Below are 23,973 nucleotides of genomic sequence, written 5' to 3'. Positions count from 1 at the left end.
GCCACCCCCTTCACTCTCCCTATAGCCGTAGGCCCCTTCTAATTGGTAGATGAAAAACTGATGTAGCATTAAGATGGCTATAGACTAATGATAAAAACCTTATACTAGAGTTTTGTTACTTTTGTAGTAGACTAGGTAAATACCTGTGCGTTGCAACCGAAAAAATAGTGCAACAATAACATATGTATAACCATGTGTTGTGGTGTTAATCAAAATTAAGCTGCCTCTAAAACTTTGTAGAGACAATTGGTTGTAACCTTAAAGGCTAGAAATTGTTGATGTTCTTGATCTAACCGCGCTCTAGACTTGCTTGTCGGGTTCATATGTAAAGTCAAAATTATAGACCAAAATCAGGCGAAAAGACTAGCTAAATGGAATTTTTCTTTTCCCAAAAAACTGCATATTTGTTGTGGCCTTTAACTATCCGTTGCTTTAATCTTTATATGAGAACACTCATACAAAGTTTGTCTATTAAAAAAATCCATTGCTATAATAACAATACATTTTTTGTTGCTTCAGCATTCTTGTCCATCAATCCTTCAATCCAGTGTTGTATCTTGATGCCTGAGGGCGGTAAGGACAATCTTCGCTGCACCCAGTAGTCTTGATTGAAAGAAGAGTATATTGCTGCACTTTTCTGAATTTGTGGACATTTCTTAAAACCTAAATCTGAAAAACATAGTTGATCATTATTGAGAATAAATGGCATGTCAAAATTGTTGCTATCCTATTATTTGAGCATAATAACATAGTCACATGGATGCAGCTCACGATCTGAGTCGGCTCACGAGTCGACTTCAAGCCGAGCCAAGCTTGCTCCTTCAGCTTGTTGAGTGTCCGAGCCGAGCTCGGTCAGCCAGCCGATAATTTAGTGCATCAACACAACTTGTACATTTGTTCAGTTATAGATTATGGCAACTACATTGAAAGTTGAACATTGAGCTGACAATGTTGCTTCTCCATGAACTCTATTGAACCACTAATAGCATAATACAAAAGCATATTATAACATCCACAAAGCTCATATTCAATTCACTGGACAACAATAGATTAACACTAAAATCATAAATCTTTGGTCAAAATATTATCTAAATTATTTTCAGAAGACAAAAGCCATATCCCAAATTAGAAACTCTAGCGACCCATGAGTCAAGGTTCTCAGTATCTCCAGAAGCTTAACATGTAATAAAGGATGTACCTAGTGCGGTAGGCTTCCTGCACTGTGCGGGGTATGGGGTAAGGTATCTTTAAGTGACAAGCTTTACCCACATAATATGCAGAGGCTAGTGCTCGAACCCAGGACCTTCCGGTTACAGACGGTAGGCTACACCGCTGCACTAGGCCCACCCTAGTTTAACATGTAATAATCCAAAAAAAATGTTTAACATATAGCTTGGACAATAAACCAAAAGTTTCTCAAATATGAGATTTGATAAACTCAAGTTGTCTTCAATCTTGCATCAGAGATATCTTTCAGCAATGTTATAGCCAAAACATGGTAATTGTGCTACCTTCTTGACGCGTTAAAAACATGCAGCTTAGCCAAAAAAAACAATGAGGTTTGATAAACCCAAAATGTCTTTAATATTGCATCACAGATTCACAAGCATGTTTTGACATTGTTTCAACATCCAAAACATATGTTACATTCTTGATGTGTTAAAGAAATGTCAATACAATTTTTATGATTTGAGAATAACATGTAGTCTGACCAATGAACCATATGTTTCTCCAATATGATATCATATAAACTCAAAATATGTTTAATCTTGCACGTAAATCTGTACCCTGTTAAACAAAACCATATCGAGCACCTTGAACACAGAACGCCACGAAAGCAAGAAACCCGACAGGAGCTATAATGCCGCGTCAACAGACACCGACGACATAAATGAGAACACAAATTTGTGGCTTTAGTCTTCAACGTCTCTATACAATACATAGTACGAGAACAAACAAATGTGAGGATAGAGAAATCTAACTTTATGTGAACGGAGGGATAGTTAGTACAGACAATGAGAGCCCCATAGATTCTGATTGGTCTCCAAGCCAGTTCTCCATTCAAACCATTATGCGCCATCTACATATCCAGTAGTTGACAATGCCACAAGATGCTTGATGTCAGTTATACATGAATACAATTCAGTGTTGTTCTTTGCAGCCCGATTGAACTCACATCTTTTCACAAGTGACGGTTTAAGAACACTAAAGCAAATCAAACGCCACGAAAAATCCGAGAACCTTTAAGTAGTACAGATTACTGGATGATGGCAAGAGTAACTGTGGGAAATAAAGAAGGGGAGATCACCTTGCTGCTGGTGAAGAGGAGCTCCTCGCCGCGATTGTTCCTCCATGAGCCAACCTGGCTGTCGTACAGGCTCACCCACGAAGCAAATCAGGCAGTCCAGCCAGACGACAAAGCCCCGTCAAAACCACAACCAAACAAGCAATGCGGAGCCGATCGATCGCCCAACAAGATGAAGAGAGGAGAGGGTGACATAGCAGTCCGTAGGGATGAAAATGATTTCGGAAATTTTCGGTATTCCGGAAACCGATTTCGAAATTTTTCGATCGGATTCACCGGTAACGGCATTTTCCGAAAACGAAATCGGTTTTCAGAATTTTCTATCGGAATCGGCGTGGTGTTTTACCGACCGTTCCCTTCGGTTACCGATTTTTGTCGGAAATTACCGGATTTGTGTCTCGGAATTTTCCGGAATTGTTTCTCGGAATTATGTCTCAGAATTTTTCGAAATTGTGTCTTAGATTTTTCGGATTTTTCCAGCATGTGATTTTTCGCATCGCCTGTACGTCTCTAGATAAGGATTACTTATTTTTATATTTTTTGGACGCCTTAAGATTTTTTTGGGATAGATGGTGTTGGAACGCAGTTGGGATTAACGATTTGGTCTCTCGAACTAATCCACCCTTTTCTATACACATGTTATGTATTAGTAATATATAATGATATAGAGCCGATAGTCTGTCTTTTCCACACACTAGGTTTTAGGGTTTTCCTGTGAGGTTATGAAAAACTCTTTACGTGTGGAGAAAATATTTCATAAGTAAGCATGCCATGTCAGCTAAATCGAGTGGATATTGTGAATTGTGAACTTTGAGTCTGTGAACTTGTGATCTTTATGAACTTGTTATACTGTGAACTTGTTATATTGTAAACTTGTGATATTTGTAAACTTTTTATGTTATAAATTTGTGATCCTTGTGAACTTGTTATATTGTGAACTTGTTATATCATGAACTGTGAACTTGTGGTCTTTGTGATCTTTTGCCAACTTTGTTGTATCGTGAAGTTTGATATGTTTAGCGATCGTATTTTAGATTTCGACCGTCACCGGTGTATTTACCGCACCAAACTTTCGTTTCCGATGTTTCCGAAATACCGATATCGTTTCTGTTTCCGGAGTTACCGTTTTCGATTTTGTTTCCAATAAAAAATATGAAAATGGTAATGGTTTTAGTGTTTACCGACCGTTTTCATCCCTAGCAGTCCGCCAGTCTGTACCCACGCGGATGCTCCCTTGGGCGAGCGGAGCACAATCTGGACGATGTTGTTCTAGTCCCTGACCACCTACAGCCCCAACGTTGGATCCATGGAGTTGACGAAGCGCCCCATGCTCATCGACGACCAGCCGAGCAGCAAGCAGCGTGTGCTCGACCTGTGCAGCGCACGACGACAAGGGAAGCAGAGTGGCACCTGACGGATGAGGCTGAGACAGAGGATGCGACGTTGTCGGCGTGGATGTCGTGGAGCCGCCATAGCAGGTCGCGGAGGTTGTGAATGTCGCCTATCCACCGCGTGCGTGGATGAGGCGTTGACGCGCGAAGGTTTCACGGAGGCGGGGTTGGGCGTGCGTGGATGAGGTCACCATAGGAGCCTATCCGTTGCTTTCGCGGGCGAACTGGACAGATGCAGGGGCACACGCGAAGAGGGGTCAGGGGGCACGGGGATGGGGCTAATCCATGGCGGCGCTTGCGGTGGTTGGATCGGAGGTTGAGATCGCGAGGGGAGCAAGCGGGGGCATAATTGTGATATGGTATACACTATTCTTTTAATAGATAGTAAAGATAGATACTATAATAATAAATAGGAGGTTGAGATCGCGAGGGGAGCAAGCGGAGGTATAATTATGATATGGTATACACTATTCTTTTAATAGATAGTAAAGATAGATACTATACTAATAAATACAAACAGGACGATAGTTGATGTAGCGGTTGATTCAACCTTACATAAAACCAAATATAGCACGAAATTAAGGAAAAACAATAAATGAAGAAAAAGAAAAGCCAGTCAAACCCAACCACCTCGGCATCGGGGTCTCCTTCCCCTCCTCCGGTTGTCCGGTCCCCCAGAAACCGTGTCCTTCCGTCGTGACAGCTCCCGACCTTCTGGCGGTCTTCCCCTCTCGTAGTCGGCGCGAATCCCGAGGTGGAGGAGGAAGAGGTAGAGGGGGCGGGCCCCATCATCCATGAGCCTTGCGGGCTCCGCGCTGGAGGCAGCGCTACTGGCGGTGGGGCGCGGCCTCGACGCAGCTGGAGACCACCGGCTGCTTTACTGCAAGGGAGACGGAAGGCTCGTCGCGCTCGAGGACCGTGCGCGGGACCTCCCGCTCCCCGACGGCGGCGTCCTCCCGAGCGTGCCCCACGACGTCGAGGTCGAGCAGTGCCGCAGAGACCTCGAGCGCATCCGCCCCTTCCCGTCCGGGTCCGGCCCAAGCTCCGCCGCAGCGGACGGTCCCTTTGTCTGCAGCTTCGATAAGGTGAGCTGGGGGTGCTTCGTCCCGATTGGAAACTTCCTATCGGATCGTGCCGCGTTCTGTTCTGTTTGCTGTGCACTTGTGAAGTGAAATTGTGAATCATAGTCGATGTCCTATACCCCGCGGCCGTTTACTTCGCGTTATGTGACTATGATTCATTTGTGGGCAGATGGCTGAGTATTTCAACAGGAAGTCATGTTTGTCCGAGACAGTACCGCTGGGTTCCTTCAACTCTCTCTTCAGCTTCACCGGTTCTTGGAAGAATGATGCGGCGACCACGAAGGCCCTTGCGATTGATGGCTATTCTCTGCCTCTGTTTCGAGTTAAAATTAGGAATTCTGAACTGACGCTGCTTGAGAGCGTTAAGCGAAGGATCCCAAATGTTTGGGATCCATCAGCATTGGCAAGGTCAGTAGGTAATAGTCTTATTTAATACTGTTATCAGGATCCATTTCTGATCAGTGCCATTTTGTACAACTCTACTGTCCCCAGCAGACTCCGTATTTCACTCTCTATCCCACTCCCTATTTGAAACTTCACTATGCAAACAGTGCAAAACAGTATTTTGCGCGGCCTATTGGAGATAAGGCTGTACGTGTAAAATAGGGGGCGTGGAACTGTAGATGACACTGTTTGACATTGTTTACAGAGTGTAGTTTGAAATATAGGATGAGATAGGGGATCTGCTAGAGATAGCCTAGTGTTCTACGCACCCTATTAGCTTAAGCCACTTACTAGCTGAAGCCTGAAGGTCTTGCTTCACTTGTTTGCAGCTTTATTGAGAACTATGGTACCCATATTATTATCTCTGTTACGGTTGGTGGTAAGGATGAGGTATACATTAAGCAGCATTCATTGTCCCAATTGTCAGAGCTGGAGTTCAAAAATTATGCGAGGGAAATTGGGAGGGAAAGATTTGCAGATGTGGAAAATAAGTCAAATGCATCTTCTATCAATTACAGTGAGAAGGTCAGCAAACTCCTTACTGCTTTCTTTATCCAAGTTTGCTGGAGGTGTTTTGGCTACATTATTTGGTTTGCCTGAATTGTTATACAACTGTTTGTTTACTAAGGATAGTTTGTGCATGCTTTGTTACTTTTGTATGTGCACGTGATGCATCTTTAAAAAATTGTTATGTATTGTGAATAAACAGTTACAGTCAGTTTTTTGAAGGGAAAACTTTGGGGGAGTTCCCCACGACACTTCATTTTTGTTTTTTAGTAAAAACAGAGTACAACATATGTACAGAAAATAAAAAGGAAAAATAGATTACACAAGAGACTAGCCATTGGAAAACAGAAGGTCGAAGATCTTCTCTGACTTTGATCCATTTGGAGGATTGACTGTTCCTTGAATCTCATGATCCAAAGGTTACGGCTAGCACGATCTCCATAAAAGAAAATCCATTCCTGATCTTCCAGATCTCCCAGCAGGCTGCCATGAAAATCTCCATAAAGAATTTCAAATATGAGGCTTGTCTCACTGCTAAGGCCGTGCTCAGCAGATCGTGCATATGGCTGTGCAAAATACTGTTTTGCACTGTAGAGTGCACTGTTTACAGAGTGGAGTTTGAAATAGGAATTGGATAGAGAGTCTGCTGGAGATAGCCTAAAAGCCTACCATGCAAGTTCAAGTGTAAATTCTGCTGTATGTTGAGATTATTCCAGCACAGTGTAGCAAAGGGACAGGCAAAAAAGTGATGGTCAATATCTTCCTCCATGGATGTGCTGCACATGGCACAGTTTGCATTATCTGTAAATCAAAGTTGCTTCTTCTGACATAATCCTTGTATTTAGTCTATCCACAAATATAAGCAACGCAAAGAATTAAATTCTCAGAACATATTTTGATTTCCAGATCCATCTGTAAGTATCAGGGACTTGGACATTCACATAGGGTAAATTATAAAGCTTGCTGTAGGTGTAAATCTGATTTCCCGATATGAAGGACCACTGGTCAATGGCCTGTGTATCAAAGGGTACCATAAGCAGCTTTGTAAATAAATTCTGCAACTCTCTGTAAGCTTGCTTAGATAGTGGTAGCATAAAGAGGGAGGTTAGGTCTGGTGTGAGAGAAATTGTTTCTATGTGTGCATTCAATGGGAAAAACATAATTTGTTGAACCCATTCTGGAGGAGTGTCATACAACTTAGCATTGTAGAGTTTACTTATATGAACTGTAGATACCTTGCTAAGAACATCGGACATAAGCTTGGTTCGGTAGCTCTACAATACAAATCGGTTAGTAGGACCATGCCAAATAAAAATGGAGAAAGCTGCTCTGTGCTCAACTTATGAGGGTCTGTTCTCCTGTGTTCCGGCCAGCTGGTTCCATTTGTTTAGTGCCATCTATTCGAACCTAAAACTATTATAGTGGATGCACTAACCAATTCTGCCCAAAAGCTTAAGATATTAGTTGAAGGTAGACAGTCAACTTATACATTTCAATAACCTTACTTACGTGCAAGGCGCAAACATGGAAATAAAGTGACGGAGGCACAAAATAAAATCTCTACCAGGATTAGAACTCTAGCTCTCATACCATGTTAGAATGAATGCAATAACCAGTTCAATCCAAAAGGTTAAGCTGTTAGGGGAAGGTATATAATCCACTTATACATTTCAACAAAAGCATGACTCAGTTTCCATAATTTGATTCCCCAGCGTACAAAACCAAATATATTTGTATATGCAAGTAAGCACATTAGAGGGGCCATTTGGCAGCGTTCCTGAGCCAACATCCCAACTTGAAGCTGAGGAGCACTACTGCCGGAGAGAAAACTCCAGCCGGGTGGCGGAGTGAACCCGCCCCGATCCTAAGACGAGGAGGGGGCCTAGGGATTGCCTGGTTACCTGGAAGAACTCGAGAACACCAGAGTTAGAGTGGTTCGGGCCGTCAGAGCGTAATATCCTACATCCATTGTGAGTTGTATTGCCTTTTTTCGTGTTCCTCCCTTGTAACGTTGTCCAAGGGCGGCGCATACAAGGAAGCCGAGCCTCGACAAGTGGGCCCAGTAATCTATTGCTAGATATGGAGTAAGTGGAGCGGCGGTCCGTGGAGAACGAATATCTTCTTTTGGTCTTCGTGTAGATCTCCTGGCTTGCTGTGCCCTTGCCCCGTCTAATCGGAGCAAGGTGCAGGTTGTGGCGTAGGCTGATGCGCCACCACATGTAGAGGTGCTCAAGCGGCGTCGTCCTGTCATGTCCGCCTATTTCCCTTCGCCTTGGTAACGCGTGGGCTACAGTGGGCGCCATAATGATAGCAGCCCAAGCGGCACAGAGAGTCAGGTCTTGCCTCGGTAACGTGAGAATTATTATGCCGCCTGCGTATTGCGGACGCACCGCCTGCCACTGGGGCGGGTAGGTATATGTCTCGTCTGCAGTTAATGCAGAGGCGCTTTACACTCAGACGTCAGGCTTTCCTTGGTGGCTTACGTCACGTGTCGTAGAACACGTGGCAACACCGGGCCTCGCCTTGTGTGTGGAGTAGTGACTGGGACCACCCTTCCTCGTAACAGCTCCAGACTGCCCTTCGCTGGGGGTCTGTATGGTGCTCGGGGGAGGTCCCGTCTCCTCCGGTGTTGGCCAGCACGTGGCAGCACCGGACTCCCTTAGGCCAGTGGTCCAGGTGACCCACCATGAGGGTTGGGGCTGTTCCCGGGGGTCAAGCCCCTGGGCGCAGGTGTCGAGAGCCCTCGTATCCAAGACACGTGGCAAACCCGGAACCCCTTCGCTGGGGTTCCAGAACGCTGATTATAGGTGCTGGCCTTCACTCGAGGCCAGTGGCCTTACTGGGCAGACCCAGCCACTGGGCTAAGACAGACCACCATTAGCATGGTGACTAAGGGTAGTCTCGGAGGGTCCGCCTTGACCCAACAATAGTGGGTACCCCAATCTTGAGGTACCGACAGTGGCCACCGGGCCCACCTCGGGTGAGGTGGCGAACCCGTAGGTGGGGCCATAACCGCGCTTTGCTTTTAAAAGGCGTCATGCTTGTGGCCCCCTCGCCTGGTGACCTGAATTGAAAAGGCGTCCCTGCACATAGCCCCGTTATGGTGCTTAGTGGCATACTTACGGGAACCTCATCCTGATTACATTCAATCCTCTGGATTATGTATCCAGACCTTGTCGAGCAGGATTTCAGGAACCTGTCCCTTGGTGAGGATAAGGTTTAGTCCTTTAGGGGCCAAGTCCTAGGTACTAGAACAGTTGTTCTAGGGTGGTGGAGGGCTTACAGAGCCAAACTTACGGTACGGTACCAGGCTAAGCGGCCATTTGCCTCCGGACCACCCCTGAGAACGTGGTCCTTTACCTTGGACCTAGCCCCTTGTGACCTGATCCTTATCTATCACAAAGGGAAGATTCTGAAACCGTGCGACAAGGTGAAAGCATAATCCAGGTTTCATGAAGGTAACAGAAATTGGATCCCGCACAGGGTTTTAGGTGAGTGGCGCCCAGGCCTCACTTCCTATTGTAAAGGCAAGTTTTTTCCCTTAGCTGTCCCCCTAGGATATTGGTAACCTCGGAAGCTTGAGGCTACGCTCAGACCAGGGGTCGATCCTGTTGTGGCCAAGGATCGCTGCTTAGCGGATCCTTACCTTGTCGTATTCAATCCTTCGAATAGTAGTGCTTATTCTTGTCGATCCTAGTTTGGGATCATCCCTTGAGTTTGAATGAGGTTCGGACCCCTAAGTACTCAGCTCGAGGTACTGGGTCAGTTGTTCTGGGTTTTTTTTCTCTCGAACACGCAGGAGAGTTGCGTATCATTATATTAAAAGTAGAAAGAAACAAGGTCCAAAATAGACCGGAGTACAATTGACGCCTTACGATGGTCTAAACGTAACGTACATAAACTTATTCATCTATAAAGCTCTAGTCCACAACTGAGAGGGAGGCAACAAGGGAGGACAATCCCTTGGCCCCAGCAGTCTCCCACAGACGGCGCTCGTCCCCAACTTGAATTAAGAAATTAGCAATATTAGGGGAAAGGCCATGGTGGAAGGTTGTAGGCTTACAGTACGGAACCAGGCTAAGCGGCTACCCAACTCTGGACCACCCTCGCGAACGTGGACCATTCTCTAGACCAAACATTTAGTGATCGGATCCTCATTCATTATCAAGTGATGTTCTAAACCAGGTGCAAGAATAGGCACTATTATTCGAGTTTCATGATTACAATAGAAGTTTAGATCCACGGAAGGGGTAGAGGGAAACAACATGCGTAAACAGGAAAGGAACTGATGGATGAGAACTGATTCTTCCTTCGCAATCGGATACATGTGACACCCGAGACCGGTTTTATAAGGGCGTCTCTCACTGGACTGGGTCACAGATGGCGCTAGCTGGGTTTACGAGGGCGGACCTTACCGGGCTTGACCATAGAAAATGTAATCCTATTACAAAGGAAGAGTTCGTTCTCATGCTACCTTTCGGGTGTAAGGCTCAGGGCTGACCTAAACCGTCTGAGCTCCGTTGTGCGTCTGACTCGAAGGGTAAGCAACATCCCGTTCTGCCTTGGCGATGGCCAAAGGCAGAGCCCGACGGAGGTCGTTGGCTTCTACCTTGAACGACATGGAGCTTGTGGCAGACGAATTGGGTCTTAGAGCCATCGGTGCGCGTGAGGAGCTCCCATGGGCCCTCCACGACCGACTAGCTACCTCATGCATGATGAGGTTGTCGAAGGCGCAACCTATTACTGGCTTGCTTGCTGGTCTCCACCAGCACGCTGAGGGAGTTGAGACTTAACCCCTCCAAGTGTGGGCGATGATGGAGACTGAGCACACCATGAGCTTGTGTGGTGGCTGACGACGATCACCATGTGCGTTGTGGGACCAGGACATAGGCCAGCGCAGCGGACTGCGCTAGCCTTGCTCTTGGCCCATGGGGACCTACCAATGGATTTCAGGAAAGAAGGCCATGTTAACAAATGCATAGCCTTTGTTATTATGGCTTCCTGAAACCCATTGGCAAGTAGAAGAAGTCATTCCCCGCGGGCGGGGGAGATGACTCCATCTACTTTGGAGCATAGCGGCCGATCGCCGGTGGCGGCCTCGTCCGTGCCTGGCAGCCGGACGATAGTGACCACCTCGAATACCACCACGCTCTGTCGGGGGTCAACGCCTGCGACCCCGGGCATGATGGGACCTGGAGGAGGGCCAACGACTGTAACCTCAAGCGTCGTGCTTGAGGTTTCCACCACCTTTTGCTTGATGGCGTGGCACGCCGGTTGAGGCGTTGCTTGAGATCGACAGAGAGCATCTTGAGGCTTTACTTTTCCATCTTTCGCCAAATGTCGGCGAATCCACCTTGGTCGAGCTCGTCGGCGGATGAGTGGGATGTCATCAGGAAGGGGCCAGGCTAAGTGCCCCACCCCCTACCTGGTGCGCCAAATGTCGGAGGTAGGATCCTCCGGCTGGGTGGCAGAGTGCACCCGCCCTAATCCTAAGATGAAGAGGAGGCCTAGGGATTGCCTGATTAGCTGGAAGAACTCAAGAACACCAGGGTTAGAGTGGTTCGGACCGCCGGAGTGTAATACCCTACATCCACTGTGAGTTGTATTGCTTTCTTTTTTTCGTGTGTTCCTCCCTTGTAACGTTGTGTGCCCCCCTTTTATAGTACAAGGGGGCACATATAAGGAAGCTGAGCCCCAACAAGTGGGCCCAGTAATCTATTGCTAGATATGGAGTAAGTGGAGCGACGGTCTGTGGAGAATGGATATCTTCTCTTGGTCTTCGTGTAGATCTCCTGGCTTGTCGTGCCCTTGCCCCGCCTAATCGGAGCAGGGCGCAGGTGTAGGTTGCGGCAAGGCCGATGCGCCACCACATGTAGGGGTGCTCAGGCGGCGTTGTCATGTCTTGTTCGCCTGTTTCCCTTTGCCTCGGTAGCGTGCGGGCTACAGTGGGAGTCATAATAATAGTAGCCCAAGCGGCGCACGGAGTCAAAGGTCTTGCCTCGGTAACATGTGAGTTACCGTGTGGCCTGCGTACTGTGGACGCACCGCCTGCCACTGGGGCGGGCAGGTATACGTCTCGCCCGCAGTTAATGCAGAGGCGCTTTACACTCAGTGACTGACGTCAGGCTTTCTTTGGTGGCTTACGTCACGCGTCATAGAACACGTGGCAGCACCGGGTCTCGCCTTGTGTGGGGAGTAATGACTGAGACCGCCCTTCCTTGTAACAACTTCAGACTGACCTTGGTTGGGGGTCTGGATGGTGCTCGGGGGAGGTCCCGTCTCCTCCGGCGTTGGCCAGCACGTGGCAGCAATGGACCCCCTTAGGCCAGTGGTCCGGGTGGCCCACCATGAGGGTTGGGGCCGTTCCCGGGGGTCGGCCCCCCCGGGCGCAGGTGTCGAGAGCCCTCTTCTCTAAGACACGTGGCAAACCTGGACCCCCTTCGCTGGGGTTTCGGAGCGCTGATTATAGGCCAGTGGCCTTACTGGGCAGACCCAGTCACTGGGCTAAGACGGACCACCATTAGCAATGGTGACTAAGGGTAATCCCTGAGGATCCGCCTTGACCGAGCAGTAGTGGGAACCCCAATCTTGAGGTACCGACAACTACCAAACACTGCCACCCACTCAAGCTCCAGTTGTGAATTGCATGAATCGATTCACTGTTTTTGGACTGCAATCATGGAGCAAAATACGACCTACTCTCCTTTATTCACTCTGAATTCATGCCTTGTCTGAGACCTCTCTACTGGCTGTGGCTCCCATCTCTGTTGCCCACCAACCCTAGCTGCCGCCCGCACCATCCCTTTTCGTTGTCTGCTGCTCCCCCAGCTGCTACTCAAGGGTGCTCAGGGCAAGGTCGAACAGGATTGCCTGCCACCAACGAGGTCAAGTTGGCAACCGCAGATCCAGCATGTGTCGCACTGCTGCCAGAAGAGTGGTCTTCTCCAGACTAAGGCAGGTTTGTTTCTTCGAAGACAGAGCCAGGAGAATGTCATTGCCTGAAATTCACTTGTGAATCTATACCAGAGGGTTAACACAACATTCCGAGAGGAGCAGAAGCTAGAGCTGAAGCTCTATCAAATGGGCCCTTTAATCACCACGAGAACCTACTCCCAGACTCCCAGTCATAACCAGCCTCTCCAACTAGTACCACCATGAACTCCCTAGCACATGTTAATCTACTCACCATTAATGGCAGTAAGGACAAAGGCACATAAAATTATATCTTGTCTTTGTAACTGACGTCTCAATGCGTGCATGTACAAGTAACGAGAGGCATTGTAGAGTCACCTGTAGATGGAAGATGCACTCTCCTGGCACCCTAACTGTCCACCGTTCTAGCATTTATATGCAAATATTGATTTACTGTTGCTTTATCCTTACAGGATATGACAGTAATATTCAGAAGGAGGGGTGGTTGCGACCTTGTTCAAAGTTTTAGTGATTGGAGAGGAACTGTTGCCTCAGCACCAGATGTCATAGGCATCACCTTTCTATCAATTGTCTCTCTTGTTGACGATATACCAGGAAAGAAGCACCTTGCTCGTGCAGTTGAGCTATACTTGACCTGTAAGACCTGTTTTTGATTACTTATTTTGTCCTATGCAGCTATGCAACTCATTCGCTATAGTACATTTATAATACCCTGAGCTTAAAGCTATAGTGTGATATCTCTTCAATTATACTGTTTTGATAAGTTCTGTTTCACAGACAAACCTCCAATTGAAGAATTACAGTACTTCTTAGATTTTCGAGTCCCACTAGTTTGGGCTCCAGCTCCACCAGGTATTGCTGGTCACCATAGGAAAGAACCAGTCTGCCCATCGCTTCAGTTTAGCTTAATGGGCCCAAAGCTCTTCATTAGCACAGAACAGGTAAAGACTACCCCTTGAATCTGAACATGTGAGTAAAGTGATCACCTTTTCTAATTTTACACTAGAAAGGCTATTTCAATTGTTCTCATGAAAACGCTACTTAGTTATTTGATTGGCACTAAAAGGCTTTGTTGTTATCACGAAATTGATATTTTGTATTAGCTCTCTGTGAAGCACAGTTACCATCGTAAACCTTTTTCGATTGGGCGGGACAATAATATAAGTCTAAAGATCAGGGCATGCACAAATATGTGTAAATTGCACCAGGGGAACAAGTGTGGTTCCTGTGGTGCATTTTACTCATAAAAAAGATATGTTTTTTTAAGACAAACATTTTTTGTGAACGTGCTAACTCTGAATGAGACACATGCAGATCTCTGTTGGCCGTCGACCAGTTGTTGGCCTCAAACTGATTTTGGAAGGAGCCAAACAGAATCGTCTGGCTATTCATTTGCAGCACCTTGGCTCATTACCAAAAATATTCCTACCTCATTGGGACTCCTATATTACTATTGGACCTCCAAAATGGCAAGGTCCTGAAGAACAGGACAGCCGATGGTTTGAGCCAATCAAATGGAAGAACTTTGCTCATGTTAGCACAGCACCCATAGAGTACACTGAAACAAATATTACGGACCTATCTGGTGTTTATATTGTTACAGGAGCACAGTTGGGAGTGTGGGATTTTGGTGCAAAGAGTGTTCTCCACCTTAAACTTTTGTTCTCCAGGGTTCCTGGGTGCACAATTAGAAGATCAGTGTGGGACCACAGCCCATCAAGTTCCTCGGTACATAGAACAGATGAATCTTCGTCATCCTCAAGTGATAATGCTAAACTTCTGAAGATCGTTGACCTGACAGAAACATTCAAGGGCCCACAAGATGCGCCTGGCCATTGGCTGATCACAGGTGCTAAGTTGGGTGTCGAGAAAGGCAGGATTGTTGTGCGTGCAAAGTACTCCTTATTGAATTATTAACCAAATGTTTAAATCATTCAATCACTCTGATATTGAGCACTGTGTTTTAAGGTAGCATTTGTTCTTTTGTTTTTCATGTATGGCTTTTGTTCCCCCTTGTAACATGATGTGGATCATGTTTCTTGTTGATGATGCCGTGAGTGAAGCACTACATTCGTTCTCGAATATTTGACGTCCACTAGTCCACTAGTTCATTACTAATCAGCGATAAATAAAAAAGAACTCGAATATTTGGCGTCCGCTAGTTCATTACTAAACAACGATAAATAAGAAAGAATGGAGGGAGTGGCATATGAAGATGTTATGGTGTGTTTGGTTTGTGGAGTCACCCAATGTATGATGAGGTGGTGCATCATAAGTTCATTCCATCAATTTTAGTAGAATCAACCCACTCCTCATGTATATACTAATTATTAGCTTATGAGGAATGTGGTGGTGATGGATCAACTCATTCTATTCAACAAACCAGATAAAAATGTGAGGAGTGAGAAGAAGATGGACCACTTCATTCCTTAAACCAAACACACCCTTAATGCAGTGTTAGATACGACAAAATGTCTGGTATAAAAATTGTGCAATATAAATCAGAGTCGGTTAAGCCTCCCCCGACAAAGTCGGTGAGATTGGGTCTCTAAAGTCGATGTGGTTGTCTATATCGGTTCTCCAAAGTTGACTAAAATTTAGAGTGTGTTTGGTTTGACTTTAACTTTGGTCCTAAGCAAAAAGCCAAACCAAAGGACTAAATCAAGAAAACAGTTTTTTCTTTCTAAAAGTCGACTTTCTCTCGGTGTAAAACTGAAAGCACTTCTATACCTGCTTTTAACGGCTTTTAGATGAAATTGTGATAATATATATGAAAAAATATTAGCTTTTAATGATTTCCACCAAACGATTATTAGTAGTTCACAACCCACAATACTTTTTCACAGCTCATAGTTCACAACATTTTTTTTCACAGCCACAGTCAAGTTTCATTAGTTATTAGTAATGTTCACATGTTATAAAACAAGTTTAATTTATCGATATGTTGTCAAATAATTGAAGTGAGTAAGCTTATCCAATCACCATCATGTATTACATCATAATCTTATTCTAAGTGATATACATATGAAAAGATAACCTAAATATATACTACAAATACTTAAATAAAAAGTGATGTACAAGATCCAAAGCTTTTGTCCTGTGAAAAGTGAAACAAACACCAAACTTCTCCCGCAAGTGAGCAAAAGTGTCTTTATGCAAGCTGATTTTGGGTGTGTACATGGTAAAGATTCACAATTTTTATGGTGATATTTCGGTAAGTTGAAGTGTGCATCAATATATTTGGTTTTGGAGTGAAATAAAGGGTTCTTTGCTACACTAATTACACTCATATTGTCACAAGCAAAGGCGCTCTCTCAAAGTATAAGTTAAAACCTCTAAAGGTGGCTATCAGATTTACAATCCAAGCAACACCTAGCAAAAACAACATCAGAATAATTGCACAAAGGCAGAGTCGAAGAGGAAGAGTATCGCAAACCAAACTCAGTAGCCCAAAACCAAACTCCAAAGGGTGAAATCCAATCAAACGAAGTATGATTCAGATCAGATGGTTTAAAAAAATCTAATAGGTATATAGGTATTAGTTTCTTCTTGTACTACACATACACATAAACCTATATTTTTGAAAAAACCTGCCTAAAAATTAAGGTAACTTATAAATATATCAACTAATGCTATTAATTATGTTCTAGATAAAATGAATTACTCGTAATAGAAGTTCAAGCTAAAATTAAAATTTTGTTAATCACTTGTTTTTTGTATGGTTGCTTATATACGACGAAGTTTTTCCCTTGTTGATGTTAGTGGGTATGTGAAATCTGTTGCATAATATTCAGAACCCGTATATGTATGGTTTTAGGGGAAAAATCATACACATCGTTGGTATAAGTTTTTAGGTGGATATGTTTTTTGTTGGTGGATATGAGTTTGTGCAAGAGATACAATCATGTTCCTACATGTCGCAATCTTTGTCACGACCTCTCTCGCAGGTTCCTTCAAGGTTCCAAGTGTTTTTTTCACAAAAATATATGCACAAAATTATGCTATCATTTTATTGTATTTAGCATCATAATTACAAGAAATATATGAACACCACCATGTGTTAATTACTCAACAATACACAACATGAATCATGGAAAACCCCGTCTGCTAGAATTAATGTAGTTCTCGTCAGCTACAACAGAGTATATACTAGTTATTGGATTTGCAGTAAGTGACTCAGAAACAAGCCAATGGTCATCTTTGAACCAAACATAATATTTGGAGTTGTGTTGATTTTGTGATCAATTTTTGACATGACAATATGACTTCCTTGTCTCTGGTCATCAGCCTCAGGCTCTCTGCAGAGGTGCCCTTTAAAGCACCCTCTAAACCTTTAGAGGTGTCCTAAAGTCACAATAATTATCCCTAAAGAACATCCTAAATTTAGGGGATAAGTTCTACTGCCCCTAAATTTAAGGTGTCGTTTAGTTCATGAAATGTAACATAAATGATAATGGTACTGATTCACACTCAAGTACCAACAGTCATAAGTTTGAATAGACCGATATCACTTTCTAGTGTGGTATCTGATTACGGTTGGACTTAAACAAACATGATTTAACATTATTAGTTACACATTACATTACAAATATGCGTACCAAACAACACCTAAGGTGTCCTCCTTTTCTCCCTATTTTTTATAATATAAACTACAAATTAAACACAAAATTAATATGTATGTACCATTTTAGACTATAACAAATACATATATAAAATAAACTAATTTAAAATATATTAGGAATATGATGTATTGTGTATATGGGGATGGATTTATAGGGAACCACCGTGGGAGCTAGGATTTAGGGGAATGGAATCTTTAAAAGGATGGTGAAAAAGTGTAATTTAGGGGATGAATGTCGCACACCTTTACATTTTATTCCTCTTAAGATATGCCCCTCAAGCAGTATGAGCATCATTTTATAGTTTCATGAAGCACCCATATCCATGTTTTGAATAATTATCTTGTTTGATTAATGTATAACTTAGGGTTATGAATAAAATAGCCATAAAACACCATAAAAATGTTGAGATGTTTGCTACCTTAAGTATGTTTCCTAATGATTAAGGTTAAACTCTTCACCTCATTTAAATGCTTGTTGATTACATTAATTACGAGTTAGCATATAAAGATGTTTATGCAGTGTTAGACACACAAAAATGTTCGGAATAAAAAAATGCAATATAAACCAGAGTCGGCTAGGCCGCCCATCAAAGTCGGTCAAGATGGGTCTCTAAAGTAGGAGTGATTGTTTATCTCGGTTCTCCAAAGTTGGCTAGACCATGTCTCAAAACTCAGTATGGTTGGCTTTCTGTTGTTAGATCTTGATACACATTCAAGTTTCATTAGTTATTAATCTTGCTCACAAGTTATAAAACAAGTTTAATTTATCGATATGTTGTTAAATAATTAAAGTGAGCCTGAGCTTGTCCAAGCACCATCATGTACTACATCATAAGCTTATTCTTAGTTATATACATATGAAAAACTAAACTAAAATATACATGCTACAAATACCCAAATAAAAATTTATGTACAAGATCCAAAGCTTTGTCGTTTGAAAAGTGAAGCAAACACCAAACTTTTCCTGCAAGTGAGAAAAAGTGGCTTGATGCAAGCTGATTTTGGGTGTGTACATGACAAAGATTAATGTTGCAATTTACATAGTGTTCTTTCAGTAAGTGGAAGTGCACCAATTTATTTGGTTTCGGAGTGTAAAGGGTTCTTTGTCACACTGATTACACTCAAGTTTTCACAAAGCAAAGGCACTCTTGTATAAGTAAAAACCTCTAAAGGTGGCTATCATCTATAGGAGCTTGAAGTAGCAACTAATGGTGGTAACATATTATACATCAGGGCCATGTTTGGAGGCACGAGGCATCAGGGCTGTTCTCTTCTAATTCCTGCTACAGAGTCCTTCTCTTTGGTTCTACTGTTTTTGAGCCTTGGAAGAGATTATGGAAGACCTGGGCTCCTCCTAAATGCAAATTCTTCCTTTGGTTGGCTATAAGGAACAAATGTTGGACAGCCGACAGATTACAGTTGAGGGGAATGCCACACCCAGATGTTTGCCCTATGTGTGATCAGGCCCAAGAGACAATTCAGCACCTCCTTACTGCGTGCATTTTTGCACGGCAATTTTGGCACACAATTCTTGCTGCTATTGGCTTGGGGCACCTCACTCTAACAGCTGATGAAGAGAATTTTGCAGACTGGTGGGGAAAGGCAAGCCACAAGGTTGTCAAGACCAGAAAAAAGGGGCTTAACTCTCTGATCATCCTGGGGGCTTGGTGTCTATGGCTCCAGAGAAACAGAGCAGTTTTCCATGGGGAGTCACCCTCATTACCCAGGATTTTCCGGTGTTTCTCGGATGAGTACGTTTGCTGGGTAATGGCAGGAGCTAAGGAGTTTGGGGGCTTGGGCTCAGTTGCTGCCCTGGGCGTGGTCGGGTCGACTTCCAGCAACAATCTGTAATCTCCTTAGGGTTTATTTGGGAGAGTTGCTCTGCAACTTCTCCTCTATTGTAATGTCTTTTTTCCTCTCTAATATATAAGATGCGCAGTTCTCCTGCGGTTTTCTAAAAAAACATATTATACATCTGTGGTATATTAGACTACACTAGATTGTTTACAAAAGGACAAAGACCTCACAGATGAACACAAGAACTGATAGGTGACTGACCCAGCAAAGGCAACATTAGAATAATTGTACAAAGGCATACTCGAAGAGGAAGAGTACCACAAACCAAATTCAGTAGCCCAAAACCAAACTCTAAAGGGTGAAATCCAATCAAACAAAATATGATTGAGATCAAATTATGTAGAGCTATTTATAAGGATGTTTAAAAGAAAATTCAATGGGTATGAGTTTGTTCTTGTACTACCCATACCTGCAAACCTATATGTTTTAAAAAATCTACTTAAAAATTAGATAACTTACAAATATATATCATAATGCTATTAATTATGTTCTAGTTAAAATGAACTACTCGTGACGAAAGTTCAAGCTAAAATTTAAATTTTGTTAATAACTTGTTTCTTTATTGTTGCTTGTATGTGATAAAGTATTTCTCTTATTGATGTTAGTGGGTATGTGAAATCCATTGCATATCCAGAACCTGTATCGGCATGGGTTTAGGAAAAAAATCATACTCATAGGTATAAGTTTTTTGGTGGACATGTTTTTTTGTTAGTGGATATAAATTTATGCAAGGGATACAATTAGGTTTCTACATGTTACATCTCTATCACGACCTCTGCCACCGGTTCCTCTGAGACTATGCTATCATTTTATTGTATTTAGCAACATAATTACAAGAAATATATGAACACCACCATGTGTTAATTACACGACAATACTAGTTACTGGATTTGCAGTAGGTGACCGAGGAACAAGCATAATGTCATCTTTGAACCAAGCATAATATTCGGAGCTATATGTTGATTTTGCAGTCAATTTCGAACTGATAATACGACCAACTTGTCTCTGGCCATCAGCTCAGGTTGTCTGCGCATGCGTGTAAGCGTGTTGGAGATTGTTGTGGCTGCTACATGTCTCCACGCAGTGTGGGAGGCAGGCGGCTATGAATCAGAAAGAATTAGGAAAGAGGAAAGTTCTATGGTTTTGGTTTTGGCTAAAAATCCAACTTTGTCGGATCCATCCTGAAGGAAGCGAGAAGAACAGGGGCAAGGGCCATTTAGCTTGCCTTGATGACCCTCGCGGCTGCTTAGCTTTACCAGACATGATCTCCAGTTTGAACTTTGGCTACCACTGCACGATCAAGAACAAGCAGCTAGCTGGCAACAAAACATTGTCTCAACCAACTCATTGTTAATGTTAGCATGAAGACAACCACTGATGTCAAATTGAGTTCCAACAAAGTCTTCATATCAATATATATATATGACGACAAATTTTTTGCTCTCAACCAACAGCAATGTTTTAGTAATCCAACATCCAGTGGCACCAATACAAATTGCATCATAGGCCATACTATTAGCTTCACAAATGGCACACCTATGTCCATATGTTTCAACCAGTAGTGGCTGTAATACACCTGAATGTGCCAAGCTGATACCAAAACTCCATGTTGGTGCTGCATAAGTGAAGACAAGCATGTGCACCATACATTGCGGTTGCCACAATTAGTATTTCTTAGTTGCCATCTATAAATTTTGACTGTAACAAATCTTGAAGAAATCAAATGAATTGCTGTGCAAAAATGACATAAGTTTGGCTCCTAGATCCCATATGATTATTGATTTATCAAAGCCAAATGCTAATATGCTATCTCTAGGACTCTAGGCTTCCCTTTTCTGCCATACTGATCAACATTGAAGTACCAAGAAGCTCATGAGACAAGGAATATGTCAAGCTCAAGCAATTAGCACTATACTGCACTTCCTTGCTGGTAGTCAAGAAGCCGATGTCAATCATCAACAATTCCCAGTTTAAGTCCAATGCCACTGACTGTGCAACAAGTAAAGCTCCCAACAATACTGAACTTGTTATCATGAGAGCTGAACTGCATGCCCAAACACATGGTGACATAAACTTCGGAAAGGTGTGTTACTCATCTTGTCAATCTCCGATCCCTGCGCAACCGAACAAGGCCTCATGAATAAATGGATACAAAAAACTTGCTATAGAACCCTATGAATTGAAAAGGATGCAGAGACGAATTCCTGCTCAGAAGATTTTGCCCTTTGTTTGGAATGACATCATCATAATCATGCCTCTCGGCTCTCACAAGGGAAGGGTGGGTGGGTGGGGGAGGGCGTTTAAATCCTCTTTGTAACTTGGATGTTTACCAAAGCATGAAATTCAATCATATTTCTGTCAATAAGTAGTCATGCATCAGATTATGGTTGAAATCAACATGAAGTCTCTATTTTCCGGTTGGAAGTTTGTAATTTTGACCTGATATGATATCAGGTGGTAGATTGTTTCATTGTTCGGCCTGCAACTTAAATTCATAAGGTGTCATTTAAACATACGGGGATTTATCGACTGTTCTCATAAGCAATTTTCTTGGGTACCGAGGTGTGGTACTTTGTTCTATGTTTGTAGAAGAGACATGTGCTTGGTCGTGTGGCCTATATCTTGGAGGTAAAATTTTTGAAAATGCTGAGAGCATCTAAGGGGGTGAATAGATGATCCTATAGAAAACAGCTTCACAAAACAAACTTATGATATTAGTTTAGTGAGAGCTAAGGCCAAGTTCGAGAGAGGGGTACACGCGGAGTAAACTTCTTCACTTAATTGTTCTTCACAAGATGAGTATTAAACTTAGAGTAATTATGCAAGTGAAATGAATGGAGATAGAGAAAATCGCACAAGAATAAGAACAAGTGACACAACGGTTTTTATTCCGTTGTTCGGCCAAGTAGAACACTTGACTACTTCCACTTTGTGTTGTCCCAACGTTTAAGGGTTGCACTCAACCCCTTTCAAGTGATCCAAAGATTAACTTGAATACCACGGTTCTCTTTATCTCAACAATATCCCTTTGTGAGGAATCTCCACACTTTAGAGTCTCTGACACCTTACACAAAAGATCTCGAATGAGCACAGGAGTAAGGAGAAAATAGCAACACACAAGAGCGAGAGTTGCAGCACCAACACGCACAAGACAAGAACGAGCACACGAAAGCAGCACAGCGGAGTTACAACTCAAAGAATTGCTCGAATCTCAATCACAATGAACCGGATGCATGTATGCAAAGTCTTGACGTCTTAGAATGTTCAATGGGTGCTTGGTGTTGTTGGAACCGGACCACCGACACATGGCGTGTCCGTCTGCTAGAATTAATGTAGTTCCCGTCAGCTACAACAGAGTATATACTAGTTATTGGATTTGCAGTAAGTGACTCAGAAACAAGCCAATGGTCATCTTTGAACCAAACATAATATTTGGAGTTGTGTTGATTTTGTGATCAATTTTTGACATGACAATATGACCTTCTGATCGTTTCTGATGCCTTCGCCAGTCGATCGTTGGCTCTGTGGTGAAGTCGACCGTTGGCCGTGGGCTCACCGAATTGTCCGGTGACAGTCCGGTGAATTATAGCCGCAGAGCACCGAGTTTTTCCCGAGAGCGCCATGTTCGTCGGGCACGCCAGCCTGGGCACCGGACAGTCCGATGCACCGCAGGCTGGTGCAAGTCTGACTCGCCTGAGCCAAACTTCTCCAGGTTGATTTCTCTTGATTTGACAAGATTCCTAACACTTAGAAGAATATGTTAGTACCAAAAATAATTTACTAAGGCTAGAGTCATACCTTGTTTTTCCATTTGCATCTTTTTTTATACTTATCACAAAATAATATGTGTTGAGCATCTAATCACCAACATATTTATAGAAATGGTCCAATGGCACATTTCCCTTTCAAATGCAACTGAATGATGGAAATGCAAGGGAATAAACATGGAAAGATCGACACATATAGGTGACGTTTTGTGGCTTATGGATATTGCTATGATCATCTAGGGTGTTCATTTTAACTCTCACTTTTTATGTCTATAGTCAAATTGGATGATGGTAAGTCTAGACACGTATATAAGACATATACACCAAGTATTGTATAAACTTGTAAAAAGCCAAAATGAATTTGAAGTTAGGACAAAGGAAGTATCTGTTACATATTGTATACTTCTATATGATATAGCAGGTGCAAAGTGATTCCTTCTATGGTCTTTTATATAGTAGGAATGTAGGAGTGAAGTTTAAGAAGGATGCTAACTGAAAGTTGTACGTTCATTCACTTTTTTTTTGGTGGATCCTAAACATGAGCTCTTGACCTCGTGTAAATTTTTTCCTTCAAAGCTAGTTTAGAAACTCCATAGCAATAACACATGCTACACATATAATACTAGCTCCGTCTTAAAATAAACTGACTTTTAAATTTTTTTTTAAGGTAAACTATTAGCAGTTTGGTTAACTTTATAGCGAACATTTCTGACCCTAAAGTAGTATATTATAAAATTATAATTCAATGATATAAATTTGATGTGTAAATATTAGTGTTTTTGTAAATTGATTAAATTTAAAATAATTTGATTTAGGATAGCTTTATAGGTTGATTCATTCTTTATTAGTAAATAGATATAAAATCCCTCAGATCTGACGGCGAGGCGACATCTGCTAGAGGTGGAAATCTCGAGGAAGTCAGCCCGCTGGCGAAGTCAAGGGGAGAACGGGAAGAGGTATGGTATCCAAATCCAACCAACCACTCGGCCCGAGGCCCATCGTCTCCAGTGTCCTGTCCTGTCCACAAGCCGCGGCGCCTGAACGCGTCACTGCTTACCTAACCCAA

The 23,973-nt window shown here is 43.1% G+C and overlaps 1 protein-coding gene across 1 annotated transcript; it reads left to right on the top strand.

The window, feature by feature from the left end:
• The first annotated feature begins 4,332 nt into the window (after nucleotides 1-4,332).
• LOC100283592 (MAC/Perforin domain containing protein) lies at nucleotides 4,333-14,655 on the top strand. The gene is given in 6 exon segments (NM_001156493.1): nucleotides 4,333-4,781; nucleotides 4,948-5,186; nucleotides 5,552-5,747; nucleotides 13,115-13,298; nucleotides 13,440-13,603; nucleotides 13,977-14,655. Coding segments are annotated over 6 exon segments (1,677 nt in total). The 5' UTR covers nucleotides 4,333-4,490; the 3' UTR covers nucleotides 14,580-14,655.
• Nucleotides 14,656-23,973: the final 9,318 nt, after the last annotated feature.

The sequence above is a fragment of the Zea mays genome, chromosome 8, assembly GCF_902167145.1.
Source record: "Zea mays cultivar B73 chromosome 8, Zm-B73-REFERENCE-NAM-5.0, whole genome shotgun sequence".
NCBI classification, from domain to species: Eukaryota; Viridiplantae; Streptophyta; class Magnoliopsida; order Poales; family Poaceae; genus Zea; species Zea mays.
Note: the sequence above shows the minus strand (reverse complement) of the source record. Positions and strands in the feature narration are given on the sequence as shown.